At 45.4% G+C, this 14542-nt stretch overlaps 1 protein-coding gene across 4 annotated transcripts in view; it reads left to right on the forward strand.

Annotated features, from left to right (window-relative positions):
• Positions 1–7084, forward strand: part of USO1 (USO1 vesicle transport factor) — a 193036-nt gene extending 185952 nt beyond the window's left edge. For all 4 annotated transcript variants that reach the window (XM_030190659.1, XM_030190661.1, XM_030190660.1 and 1 more), the window contains 3 exons: positions 3573–3683; positions 5136–5351; positions 6136–7084. In XM_030190659.1, the coding sequence (XP_030046519.1) occupies positions 3573–3683; positions 5136–5351; positions 6136–6243 (435 nt within the window). In that variant the 3' untranslated portion in view covers positions 6244–7084. The remainder of the gene's footprint in view (positions 1–3572; positions 3684–5135; positions 5352–6135) is intronic.
• Positions 7085–14542: the final 7458 nt, after the last annotated feature.

The following is a 14542-nucleotide window of genomic DNA, read 5'->3' on the forward strand; positions in this document are numbered from 1 at the left end:
CTGCATGCACAAAAAGAAGTGCAGATATCTGCAGACAAGTAGCTGCCGCTAGTTTCATAGGGAAATACACACACGTTCTCTTTAAAACTTGGAGCAAAAATTGCCCATGGCCTTCACTTCAAAGCAGGTTGTCTCAAAATTGCACCTGAAAGAAGCAAGAAACACTTGTAGTGTTGGGCTCGTATCCATAGCAGATCTTTGTATATTGAAATTCCCAATGAGAGCTAAGAGTGTGCTATGCTTGTCCATTTGTTTTTGGTGGCTTGTTGCCCGTCGGGGAGAGACAATGTAATGTATTCTTTCCACCTTCTCTCAGATGTGTCAGATATACAGTTTAAGCGTGCATGGTTGTATGTGTTTGTGCACGGGGCTATGAGTTTGGAAGGCATCCTCATTTCTTTGGACTGCTACTTTCTATTAAAAGCCGCTTAATTTTTTCCTTTCTTGTACCAGTTTAAAAGGTCATTTTCAGCTGCCATTTATTTGGGTGAATTCCTTTGTGCCTAGGTAAACTGACTACCTGAAATTGCCCACCCCTTACCTGAGTAAATGTGTGTGTTCTTACAAAGAAAAGGAGAGAGGGTGTCCAGGGGCGTATTTAGGTGGAAGAAAGGAAGTAACATACAGGTTACATTTTCAAATCTCTGCATGTTCTTTTTTAAGGGAAGACCTACCCATGTTAAAAGCAAGTGCAAATGTCTGAGGTACTTTTACTCCAGGCAAACTGGTGCATACACAAAATCGGACATCAGGCAGACTGTGAGACACACAGAAGCACTGCTGTATTATCTTTCTTTCTTAAGTTCTGTAAACCTTTTTCTAGATAAATTACCTTTTGGCAAGCCATCCTTGTGTGTTGTATTATTGTGCTACAAAATCCACTGCCTCTAAAAAGTGGACTCAGAATCAGACCAAAGCCAAAGCTGATATTCTGACCTCTGGGGACATAACAGAAATCTAGCAGACAATTGATCAACACTCCATAATCATGATCTCGGCCTAATCAGAACTTTTTCCATCATTCCACAAAACCCAATACCATCTCTTCCCCATAAATCTCATCACTTCACACTACTCTTTACCATGTAACCTGTTTTTCCTAATATAATCTGTAAGCCACATTGAACTCTTACCATGTAACCTGTTTTTCCTAATATAATCTGTAAGCCACATTAAACCTACTCCAGGTGGGAAAATGTGGGGTACAAATGCAGTAAATAATATAAATAAAGCACCATGAGTACAGGATTTCCCATCAGTGTGGGTACTTGTGAAAATTGTTCCTTCAGTTATGGAGTACCGTGTTCCCAACAGAGGAGCCTTGCTACTGTGCAAATATAGAGCAAGAGATAAATTGACAGAAAAGCATTAAATGTGGCATGATCATCTGGAGCCTTTTTGTCTGAGCGCTGTGCTCCAGGATCTTAGTTCCTTTCAGGAGGAGTGCTTGTCTGACATTGCTGTCTGGATGTCTCAACGCCACCTGAAATTAAATATGACCAAAACCGAGCTTCTCATTTCCCCCCCCAAACCCACCTCCCCGCTCCCCCCGTTTTCTATTTCTGTTGATGGCTCTCTCATTCTCCCTGTCTCCTCAGCTCGAAACCTTGGGGTCATCTTTGACTCTTCTCTCTCCTTCTCTGCTCATATCCAGCAGATTGCCAAGACATGTCGTTCTTTCTTTACAACATCCGTAAAATCCGCCCCTTTCTTTCCGAGCACTCTACCAAAACCCTCATCCACACCCTTGTCACCTCTCGTTTAGACTACTGCAATCTGCTTCTTGCTGGCCTCCCACTTAGTCACCTCTCCCCCCTCCAGTCGGTTCAAAACTCTGCTGCCCGTCTCGTCTTCCGCCAGGGTCGCTTTACTCATACTACCCCTCTCCTCAAGACCCTTCACTGGCTCCCTATCCGTTTTCACATCCTGTTCAAACTTCTTCTACTAACCTATAAATGTACTCACTCTGCTGCTCCCCAGTATCTCTCCACACTCGTCCTTCCCTACACCCTTTCCCGTGCACTCCGCTCCATGGATAAATCCTTCTTATCTGTTCCCTTCTCCACTACTGCCAACTCCAGACTTCGCGCCTTCTGCCTCGCTGCACCCTACGCCTGGAATAAACTTCCTGAGCCCCTACGTCTTGCCCCATCCTTGGCCACCTTTAAATCTAGACTGAAAGCCCACCTCTTTAACATTGCTTTTGACTCGTAACCACTTGTAACCACTCACCTCCACCTACCCTCCTCTCTTCCTTCCCGTTCACATTAATTGATTTGATTTGCTTACTTTATTTTTTTTTTGTCTATTAGATTGTAAGCTCTTTGAGCAGGGACTGTCTTCTATGTTTGTGCAGCGCTGCGTACGCCTTGTAGCGCTGTAGAAATGCTAAATAGTAGTAGTAGTAGTACTTTTCTTTGTACCCATTTTGGATGCTGCCATTGCAGCAGTAGTGGCTTCCTCCTTTCTCTACAGCCTAAGTTGCTGATTCAGTGCTGCAGTCCCCAGAGGAGCCTGTGGCAACGGCTTATAATCCTCAGCTGCTCTGTACGCAGCTAGGCCAGGGCACAGCCCAGGGAGAAATAAGTTTCTTTTCCAGCACTTTGTGTATTCTGATAAATATCTGTATATTTAACGATTTCTTTTGTTTTTGTTTTTTTTTCATTTGAAATGTTTTCTGAACCACTTTCAATAAAGGATACATCAAAGCAACGAACAAACAAAGCAACGCAAAATAGATGACGCATAGGCAAAACATAAACCTGTAAAAGATAAATAACAGACTGGTCAGCATACAGCAAAGTAAGCACATGGTCAAAAAGGAAGGAAGTTGGGTCATTGCATTCACACTTTGCTGTAGACCTTGGTGTGTAAAAAAAAAAGTTTTTTTTTGTTACATTTGTACCCCGCACTTTCCCACTCATGGCAGGCTCAATGCGGCTTGCATATTGTATACAGGTACTTATTTGTATCTGGGGCAATGGATGGTTAAGTGACTTGCCCAGAGTCACAAGGAGCCTGAAGTGGGAATCAAACTCAGTTCCTCAGTTCCCCAGGACCAAAGTCCACCACCCTAACCACTAGGCCACTCTTCCACTCCCCCCTAAAATTTAGTATTAAAAAAACTTGGTATGTACATAGTCTGGCAATGAATTCTAGAGGGAGGGGGCAATGAAGAAGAAAGCACTTTGACGTGTGATATATTACGAGCTTGAGACAGGAGCAAGTGACATTAAAGGAATTACTATGTCGTGAATGTTTTGGCAATTCTGTTTTTCAGTTTTCTTGTAATGTGCTTTTCAAAGTTAAGTACCTAAGTGTTTTTTGATAATGGAGTTCCTTTTCCACCCCTCCCAGTTCTATTCCATTTTATTCTTAACCATTAGCTTTCTCACTTGCTTACGTACTTTAGTATTGTGAGCCGCTTAGACATTGTTTTCTGTTTGACAGCTGACCTATTACTTCTGAAAAGCTATATTCTATATTAATCGTTCACAACACCCTAAATTTTTAAGTGCTCCAACCTTTGAAATGTTGATGCCAAGAAATGTGTTTCTGTTCAATTTTGCTAGACTGCAGCTTCAGCCCTTGCCTCAGGAGATAGCACCGCTGTTGCAGCTTCCAAAGTTGCTGAGTTGGAAGAAAGATTGGTGGCATCGTTGAAAGAGACAAACAGCTTAAAGGTTGGTCCCTGCCTAAAATAGTTAACATGTAGGGAAATGAGGAGATGGAGAAGGGTCAGAATACTACCGTAGGATCAACTGGATAGATCAGCTGATATTTCAGTTCTGCTGTAAAGGTCCAGCATTATTCAGCATTCCTCTCTCATGTAGTCCACATCAGATAAAACATGCTACAGAGTAAAAGTAATGGAGTTTTTACACTTCCCTACTTTGTTCCTTAAATAAATTAAATAGTATTTAAAAAAACTGTCATGTGTTTACTCAGGTTCCCTTTGTCTAATACTGCCTTTTGTTTAAAGATCAGAAACCATTCAGTGTGACATATATGGAGTAATGGGGAAATCAGGAAGGGGGAACTTTTTATTTATTTATTTATTAATTAACATCACTGTATCTGTACAGAAGGTATGGGTTAGGTTGCCAGGTGTTAGCCTTCAGCCTAGGCTGTCATCTCCACATAGAGTGCAGGATGAAGGCAAACTTAAATTTGCATTGCTGGAACAGCGACATACACTAAGTGACTTCAGTGGTAGTGGACATAGTTCTGCACATCACATGTCACATTTTTTCTGTGCCGTAAAAAGTGGGGGACTAATTTAGGGACTAGATGACAGTATTGGGGACAATTCACCTACTTGTGTGAGTGTTTTCAGTGCCTTGTAAGCATTTTAAAGTTGAATACGGCAGCACTGATAATTTTGCATGTTAAGTTTCATTGGTTTATGGCAGGCCATCTTTAACAAAAATACACAATCCACAGTGGAAGCAGGGCAAATTATCATACACACAAAAACCAGAATTCCCTTCTCAGCTTGCTGGCATACATGTAACTTATAGACAAACTCATACAGTGCAAGAAAAGAAAAAGCACAAATAAGAAAAAGAAGGAAGGAGGACAGGAAGTGTTCTACAGCAGATACTATCATAGGCAAACTCACTGTCACTAACAAACAACAGAGTTGAGATGGAGAGAAAAAAGCCAAATGGCATAAAAAAAATACTCCACCGTAGAATTGTGAACAGTTAAAAAAAAAAAAAAAAGTCACTCAGCTTCTCTCAGCTGAGTGAAGCACTGCCAAAAAAGACGTTTTTATTATTGCAGGGGGGAATGACGGCCAAAATGGACGTTATTTTTGAATGGGCATCCTCAACTGCACTGTCCTCCGGATCGAGCCACATCGGAGGGGCTGAGCGGGCGGCACAGGGAGGCGTATTTGGCGCGTAATGCTTGGCTGCTCTGTGCATTCTCGACCGGCCGATTGGCCGACTGTTTAACGATGGAATAGAGAATGCAAGTGAGCTACAACGAGCAGCTCATTTGCATTCCCTTTCCTTAATGCATGCCCGTTCCTTACCGATTCGCTAAGGGAAATCAGTAAGGGAAGGGCTCAAACGATTGTTTAGTGCATCTGGCCCTTAGTCTTTGTAACTCTGTTCTATGTCTATTGGCAGGATGAAGTGAAAACCTTGTCTGAGGAAAAATCAGCACTCAAGCAACAAGTGGATTCCTCCAACAGCACCGCTGCTATCTCCCAGAATGAAAACAAAAAACTAGAGCAGATGTTAGCAGATTCGAAAAAGGAGCAGGATGACCTCCTTATTCTTCTGGCTGACCAAGATCAGAAGCTAACAGCACTGAAAAACAAGCTTAAGGAACTAGGAGAACCTGTAAGATAGAATTCTGTGGTTTAGCTATCATGCAGTTTGGTGTGGTTTTTTTTAGAGGTTTTATTTGAGACTATATGTACCTATATAGAACAATAAATGAAAAGGTATACAAGGCCATATGCAAACCTTTCCTCTAATTTTTGGAGGACTGGGTCACCAAAGAAGAAATCATGCTGCTTTGTTGTATTTCAACAGTACCTACAAGAAGCAGGGATAGATGTCCTTTATTTAAAAGTGGTCTGGTTAGGAATTGGACACTTCTTCCTATAATTCTCCAGAAACTTGGGAAGTAACAGATGCCAAGTTACTTCATACTCACTAGGTCTGATTAGTCCATGCTAGCTGTTTATATAAATTAGTTACCCTCCTTAGTTCAAGAACCAGTAGCATCTGTATGAGACCCAAGTTGTGAGACTGCTCTAATCAGAGCTGCTCACAGTAATTCAGGGAAGCAGCTTAAAAATGATTTGTGCAGCAAAGAACCGAGAAGAGGATACCACACACGAGTCCAAATGCAACCAACACACTGGAGTGAACCAGAATGTAGCAGATGTCAATTGCACAAAAACATTTATGGAAGAACCAGTAACAAATAAAATCAAAATAATAGTCATAAAGCAGTAGAATGTTTATTGGTACAGGGTGGATAATACTGTTGTGTTTTCAATATTGACAGGAGACAGCTTTCTTATCAGTTTGACTCCAAGATTATTAAAAATAATTCTTTAGTGCAGTGGTAGTAGTAATAATACAAGTAACATTGCTTATGCATTTTGCTTTGAAGGTTGAAGATGAAGATGATCTAGAATCCGGAGACCAGGGTGACGATGATGTAGAATCTGGAGACCAGGGTGATGAAGATGATGAAAAAGAAGAATTGGAAGAGGACTAACTGTTAAAGGCTGTTCCTGCCCTCCCAAATAGGAAATTTGAGGCATTGTCATTTTTTTCTGCTGTTGAAGAGAACACTAGCCCATACTGGCTTCTAATTTTATTATGTAATATATGAGTAACCTGATTTAAGAGGCTGCTACTAACCTTCCTGATTCGATGCCATACTTCCAAGAAACCTTCAGTTTAAAAGTGAAAGTTAACCTTGTCCAGAAGCCTCTTTGGATGCCTAAGTCTTTCAGTTTAAGAGCACGAGGTGGCAATGTTACTACCTTAGTTCGTTGCCGTTTTACCAATGCTATGCGTGTTTTGTCATGTATTTTAATTATTTGTGTTTTTCCTGAACAAACTTGTAATTAAGTAGGTTTTTGGGTTAATATCTGTTGGATGGAATCATTGTTTCTACTATGTCACCTGGGATTTTCAGCTCATGGTGTCAGAAATGACTGTGTTCCCCACCTGTTTAACTTGTTATGTATCGCAATTCTTAAGACGACTTGGAAGTGTACAGTGTTAGTGCCTTCACACCTCAAATGGCTGCATCCCGTCTTTCAATGAAGAAAAGCAAGGAAAGCTCTCATACATTATGCTAAAAATGTAGAGCCATTTCTTAAATACTTATAACAGTATATCTTGGGGGTATTTTTTTTCCCTAAACTGGACATCACCTTTCATTTAACAGCAAAACTATACTTTCATAGAAAACAGGTTAAAAATAAGTTATCTGATTTGTCATAACTGTTTTCTTATATTCTTGAATGAAACACATTGACCTATGATTTATATAATTTATTGGGTTCTGTGCCGAAGAGAATTAAATGAGAAATTAGATTTTAAAAGAGCAAAATGTGTACATTTGTTGCATTTCATGTTTTACTAATTAAAAGTATATGATGTTGCTTTGTTCATTTGTGTCCAGCAGGTTTTGATCTGCTGTTTTACTTGCATGTTCCATGGAAAGAAAATGGGAGAGAGAGCTTAGCAAGCATAAATGTTTTTAGGCTCTTATTGGTAATCAATAGAAATAAAACAAAATAAAACATGGAAAAGAAAATAAGATGATACCTTTTTATTGGACATAATACATTTCTTGATTAGCTTTCGAAGGTTGCCCTTTTTTCCGACGAAGAAGGGCAACCTTCGAAAGCTAATCAAGAAATGTATTAAGTTATGTCCAATACATAGTAACATAGTAGATGACGGCAGAAAAAGACCTGCACGGTCCATCCAGTCTGCCCAACAAGATAAACTCATATGTGTTACTTTTTGTGTGTACCCTGCTTTGATTTGTACCTGTCCTCTTCAGGGCACAAACCGTATAAGTCTGCCCAGCACTATCCCCGCCTCCCACCACCGGCTCTGGCACAGACTATATAAGTCTGCCCAGCACTATCCCCGCCGCCCAACCACCAGCCCCGGCACAGACCGTATAAGTCTGCCCAGCACTAGTCCCGCCTCCCACCACCAGCTCTGGCAAAGACCGTATAAGTCTGCCCAGCACTATCCCCACGTCCCACACCGGCTCTGGCACAGACCGTATAAGTCTGCCCAGCACTATCCCCGCCTCCCACCACCGGCTCTGGCACAGACCGTATAAGTCTGCCCAGCACTATCCCTGCCTCCCACCACTGGCTCTGGCACAGACCGTATAAGTCTGCCCAGCACTATCCCCGCCTCCCACCACCGGCTCTTCTCCATGTTTTGTTTTATTTCTATTAATTACATTTAAAAGTGGACTAACATACCTCTCTACGTAGGCTCTTATTAAAATCAGTGTTTTTAATTTAAATGGGGTTCTTATGGAACATATATTGAGCACTTTTGAATATCATTTGGTTCAGTCTTAACTTTCTCCCAAATAATGTTTATGGTCTGAAAAACTGAAAGTGAATTGAAAATTACATATAACAATTGTTTTGACTAGTTCATATAGCAGTGTTTCCTAATCTATTCCTGATGGCACACCTAACTTAATTGGTCTTGTTTTCCAAGTTAGCAAGGATCAACTGCAGTAAAATTGTAGTTTGTGTGAACTGGCATGAGAAAATGTACAGAGTGAGGCAAAAAAAAGTAACCTAGAATTTTTTTTTGATGTTTTCTTAGCAACCATTTGGAATTTCAATATGAAATTTTACAACTTTACTTGTTACTATACGCATTTATGTGCCGAGTGGAATGAGATTATCTTTAAATATGGTGAAGTTGGTCTGTTTAGTGTGACCACCCAGTGATTTTTGTGTGTTCAAGAATGTTTGCACTGTAAAACTAACACTATTTGGAGAAAAAAAGGGGGTACCAGCTTACTGTTAATGATATCACAGTGATGTAGACTTTTTGATTGGGGAGCAATGTTGGCGGTCTATCACAAGCTTCACCCAAAGTCACAAACAAATTGCCAAATCCAAGGAAGTGCTGCAGATGATCTGGGACAGCCTGGCACAGGGACGAATCACAAGCCTGTTAAATTCCTAAAGCGACTGAAGGCCTTTGTTAAATTCGTGGGTAGACACTTTGAGCATTCACAGTGACTGCAGAATTCTGATTCATTGTTAATTGTATCGTTTGAATTGCATTATTTTACTCTTTTAGCGCGAACATTTTTAATATGCAAAAATCGCTGGGTGGTAATGGTAAAGTATTGTAAAACATCGACATAGCTTAAGATAATTAAATGTTTAATAATAATATGCAAGTATGATGACTAAGTACGTAAAATTTCTCATTGATGTTCAAAAAGATTGCTGAGAAAACGGCAAAAAACTCTAGGGTTTTTTGTTTGTTTTTTTACCTCACCCTGTAGGTACCCAGCTCACTGGGAACTGACAAGAGGAGGCAAAACCAAAGAACTGGCTACTATGGACCTGCAAAAGGAGAAGAGCCAGAAGTGGAAAGGACAGACCAGATTTTTGTTGTGCTGCTAACCAGCAGAGTTGGGGGATTGGGGAGGGAGCAGGGGGGACAGGCTGGATGAAAGTGATCTTTGGTAGAAATTCTCTTTTCTTTCCCTTGATTCCTGAGGCATCACTACTACCTTCTCCTGAGATCTGTAGCATGTATGTAGTACAAAGTAGAACAGCACTAGCAGGAACTTCACCAGTGCCGTCACTATATGCTGCCAATATGAGTGATAGTGACTGCACTCCACTGAGGAAGGGGTTATAGCAGGTGCCTGCAGAGCAAGCCCAGGCTCCCTCTCTGCTTTTAAAAGTATCTCAAATTGAGGAAGCACTGAGGTTAAAGCACTGCTGGTTAGAGAGAACTTTCTTCAGCTTTTTCTCTTAGAGCCCGATTGGGCTGGGGCTGTACCAGAGAAAATGTTACCTGCAGAAGTGTGCCGTGCTGTAGCTAACCTTCTGTCCTCCTTAATCTGGAAAGGGGAGGCAGACTTATACGATCTGTGCCCTGAAAAGAACAGGTACAAATCAAGGTAAGGTATACACAAAAAGTAGCACATACGAGTTTATCTTGTTGGGCAGACTGGATGGACCGTGCAGGTCTTTTTCTGCCGTTATCTATTATGTTACTATATGTTACTATGTTGTAGCAAAACTTTTCAGCATGATCACCAAAACTGTTTTGAGAACACCAGCTACTGAGCAGCCCTTATTTTCTACCGATTGCGTGCATGGATTTGCTTTTCCTGTTAAGAAATTAGAACAAGTCTAGACCTTAAAGAAGGAGAAAACCAGGAGTGACTGAGCCTCTCCTTGTATTTGCAGATGTGTAATCATGTGATAAAACTGTAAAAGTTGAAGTTGTTCTCAATGTAGTAACTTCTTTAAAAAAAAAAAAAATGGGGGTGCTCATACTTCTGTAAGGTTTTCCAGTCTTTCTTAACTGCATTTCCTGATCACCTTTCCAGACCTCCCCTTATGTTGAAATAATGCAGGATATTGGTCTGCTTTTGGATCAGGTAATTAATTCTGCCACTCATAACCATGGCCATCTTCTGGATAAAATATTTTATTTACTTATTTATTTGGATTTTGCTCACACCTTTTTCAGTAGTAGCTCAAGGTGAGTTACATTCAGGTACACTGGGTATTTCTCTGCCCCTGGAGGGCTCACGATCTAATTTTGTACCTGAGGCAATGGAGTGTTAAGTGACTTGCCCAAGATCACAAGGAGCAACACTGGAATTTGAACCAACTACCTCTGGATGTCAAGGCAGGTGCTCTAACCGCTGGGCTACTCCTCTGACCACTGGTTTGTGTAGCTGCTCTTTGATACAACATATCAATTGCCTGGTCCATATAAAAAGCAAGTTCACAATTTCAAAACCTTGGATCAGGACAAGCTTATGCAGAAAATTTTTGAATTGTTGGATGAGCATCAGGGAGTTACTTCTGAGTAGATGGCCGAGGACTTATTTAAACTATCGATTTAATAGCCTCCCGCTTAAGGAGGTGATGGTGGCGAGATGTTATAGATAACAGCTTAGATTCCATGAGGAGCTCAAATTATTTAGGTACTGGTCTCATCAACTGGAGTATAACATTGGATACTGGGCAGTAACTGACAATGTTGCTGCGGTAATTGAGAAGACGGCATTTTTATTTATTTATTTGTTACATTTGTATCCCACATTTTTCCACCTATTTGCAGGCTCAATGTGGCTTACATAATACCGTAGGCGTACGCCAAGACGGTAAAGAACAAATACAAAGTGGTATAATGGTAGAATAAGATACATGTGTTACAGACACATTAGGGAATTGTGGAGAGGAGAAGATTGCGTTAGGTCCATTAGTTGCTTTATTTGGTTATGTAGCAGGGTTCAGGCTTTTAGGTTATGTCAGTATGGTATGCCTTTTTGAATAGGCAGGCCTCTAGTGATTTCCTGAAGTCTAGATGGTCGTATATTGTTCTCACTGCTTTTGGTAGTGCATTCCACAGTTGTGTGCCCATGCAGGAAAAGCTGGCTAAGCAAGTCGACCTGCACCTGAGTCCTCTGCAGCCTGGGCAATGAAGATCCAGGTATGTTCCTGTTGATCTGATTGTGCCTCTAGTTGGCAGGTCTATGAGCTCTGTCATATATCCTGGGGCTTCGCTGTAGATAATTTTGTTCAAATGAACACTTAATAGATCATGTTATTAGATCATGTAGAGGCTTTTTCTCCGAGGACAAGCAGGCTGCTTGTTCTCACGACTGGGTTGACGTCCGCGGCAGCCCCCACCAACCGGAAGAAGCTTCGCGGGACGGTCGGCACGCAGGCCACGCCCACCGCGCATGCGCGGCCGCCTTCCCGCCCGTGCGCGACCGCTCCCGCCAGTTCCTTTTTTTCCGCGCCTGGAGAGAGTCGTGCTTTGCCGCTCTCTCTACTTCAGCCGCCGGATTCTTGCGATCGCGTATACGCGGATCGCGCTTCGTTAATTTAATTTAATTTCCTTTTATTATCTTTTCTTTTACAAAAAAAAAAAAAAAAAAAAGACTGCGCATGTGGAGCACGCGCTCCCCTTTTCCCTCGCTTCTAGCGGGGACGCCTCGTTGCGGCCTAGTGGCCGCTCGGTCGGCTAGTTTTTTCGTGGTGTGATTTTAGCCACCATTGCCGACTTTGACTTCGCCGACGCGATTTTTCCGTCGATGTCCTCGAAGGTCCCGAGTGGATTTAAAAAGTGTGGTCGCTGCGGCCGGCCGATCTCGCAGACCGACACCCACGCTTGGTGCCTCCAGTGCCTCGGGCCGGAGCACAATCTCAAGTCGTGCGCGCTGTGTCTCGGTCTCCGGAAACGGACTCAGGTTGCGAGGCAAGTTCTGCGGGACCCTCTTTTTGGAACTTGCGCCGGCCCCTCGACGTCGACCTCGACGGCATCGGTATCGAAGGCCGGATCTTCGGTACCGGTATCGATGCCCGAGACATCGGCACCGATGGCAGCGACCCCAGGAGAACAGGTCCCGTCGGCCCGCCGGTCCGCCGGTGAGAGTGGGGTTGAGAGGCCGCGTGGGCTGTCGGCCCCGGTCACTCCCTCAGCTCGTGAGCCACGGGACCGAACCCTGTCGGACCCGGTACCTCGAGACCGAGGGGGATCGACCTCCTCCTCCTCCATGCCCTCCGGCGCCGGTGACGTGCACCGGAAAAAAGACAAGAAGCGCCGTCACCGGGAGCCCTCGGTGCACCCTGAAGGGGAGTCGACGCCGAAGCGTCATCGCAGAGAGGAGAGATCTCCGTCGGTGGTGGAGGTACCGACGCGTCGGGGTTCCGGCACCTCGGTGCCGTCTCCTGGCCCCCAGCAGCTTCTGGCACCGACACCCTTACCGGCCCCACCGCCTTTCCCGGCAGCGGGCCTGGACGAGTGCCTCAGAGCCATCCTTCCGGGGATCCTGGAAGGGCTGATGCGCCAGGCTGTGCTGGCGTCGGGGGTGCTTGCGCCCCCGGCGCCGATGACTGTGGCGCCGGCGAGCTCTAGCCCGGCGCCGGGGCTGTCGACACCGCCGCCGCTTGCGGTGCCGGTCTCGACCGCCACGCAGGTGGAGTCCCCGTCGACGTCGATGGAGGGAGCTCCGTCCCCGCCGGCGCGGGAGTCCACCGCTCGACGACACCGAGGCCTCGGTGCCTCGACGTCGAGCCGGGCCCGGTACCGGACTCAGCTACATGAGCTAATGTCCGATACCGAGGATGAGGACTCGTGGGGGGAAGAGGAAGACCCGAGATATTTCTCCTCAGAGGAGTCTACGGGCCTTCCCTCGGACCCCACGCCGTCACCGGAGAGGAAGCTCTCACCTCCTGAGAGTCTCTCCTTTGCCTCCTTTGTGCGGGATATGTCTATAAGCATTCCCTTTCCCGTGGTCTCTGTGGAAGAGCCGAGGGCCGAGATGCTCGAGGTCCTCGACTATCCATCACCACCTAGAGAGTCCTCCACGGTACCGCTGCACAATGTCCTGAAGGAGACGCTGCTTCGGAACTGGGTGCGACCACTAACTAACCCCACCATTCCCAAGAAAGCAGAGTCCCAGTACAGGATCCACTCTGACCCAGAGCTCATGCGGCCCCAGTTGCCCCATGACTCAGCGGTCGTGGATTCTGCTCTCAAGAGGGCACGGAGTTCGAGGGATACCGCCTCGGCGCCCCCGGGGCGGGAGTCTCGCACTCTGGACTCATTTGGGAGGAAGGCCTACCAATCCTCCATGCTCGTGACCCGCATCCAATCTTACCTGCTCTATATGAGCATCCACATGCGGACCAATGTGCAACAGCTGGCGGACCTGGTCGATAAGCTCCCGCCGGAGCAGTCCAGGCCATATCAGGAGGTGGTCAGGCAGCTGAAGGCGTGCAGAAAGTTCCTGTCCAGGGGGATTTTTGACACCTGTGACGTGGCATCTCGTGCTGCGGCCCAAGGTATAGTGATGCGCAGGCTCTCATGGCTGCGTGCCTCTGACCTGGACAACCGCACCCAGCAGAGACTGGCTGACGTCCCTTGCCGGGGGGATAATATTTTTGGCGAGAAGGTCGAGCAGATGGTTGACCAACTGCATCAGCGGGAAACCGCTCTCGACAAGCTCTCCCACCGGGCGCCTTCAGCACCCGCCCCCGCGGGCGGGCGTTTTTCCCGGGCTCGGCAGGCTGCACCCTATTCTTTTGCGAAGCGTAGGTACAACCAGCCGGCCCGAAGGCCTCGTCAGGCACAGGGACAGCCCCAGCGCGCTCGTTCCCGTCAACAGCGTGCGCCTAAGCAGCCCCCTGCGCCTCCACAGCAAAAGCCGGGGACGGGCTTTTGACTGGATCCACGGGAACATAGCCGCCCTACAAGTGTCCGTACCGGACGACCTGCCGGTCGGAGGGAGGTTAAAATTCTTTCACCAAAGGTGGCCTCTCATAACCTCCGACCAGTGGGTTCTCCAAATAGTGCGGTGCGGATACGCCCTGAATTTGACCTCCCTGCCTCCAAATTGTCCTCCGGGAGCTCAGTCTTTCAGCTCCCATCACAAGCAGGTACTTGCAGAGGAACTCTCCGCCCTTCTCAGCGCCAATGCGGTCGAGCCCGTACCACCCGGGCAGGAAGGGCAGGGATTCTATTCCAGGTACTTCCTTGTGGAAAAGAAAACAGGGGGGATGCGTCCCATCCTAGACCTGAGAGGCCTGAACAAATTCCTGGTCAAAGAAAAGTTCAGGATGCTTTCCTTGGGCACCCTTCTGCCAATGATTCAGAAAAACGATTGGCTATGTTCCCTGGATTTAAAGGACGCATACACTCACATCCCGATACTGCCAGCTCACAGACAGTATCTCAGATTCCGCCTGGGCGCACGGCACTTTCAGTATTGTGTGCTGCCCTTTGGGCTCGCCTCTGCCCCACGAGTG

Source organism: Microcaecilia unicolor, chromosome 2 (assembly GCF_901765095.1).
Source record: "Microcaecilia unicolor chromosome 2, aMicUni1.1, whole genome shotgun sequence".
NCBI lineage: Eukaryota > Metazoa > Chordata > Amphibia > Gymnophiona > Siphonopidae > Microcaecilia > Microcaecilia unicolor.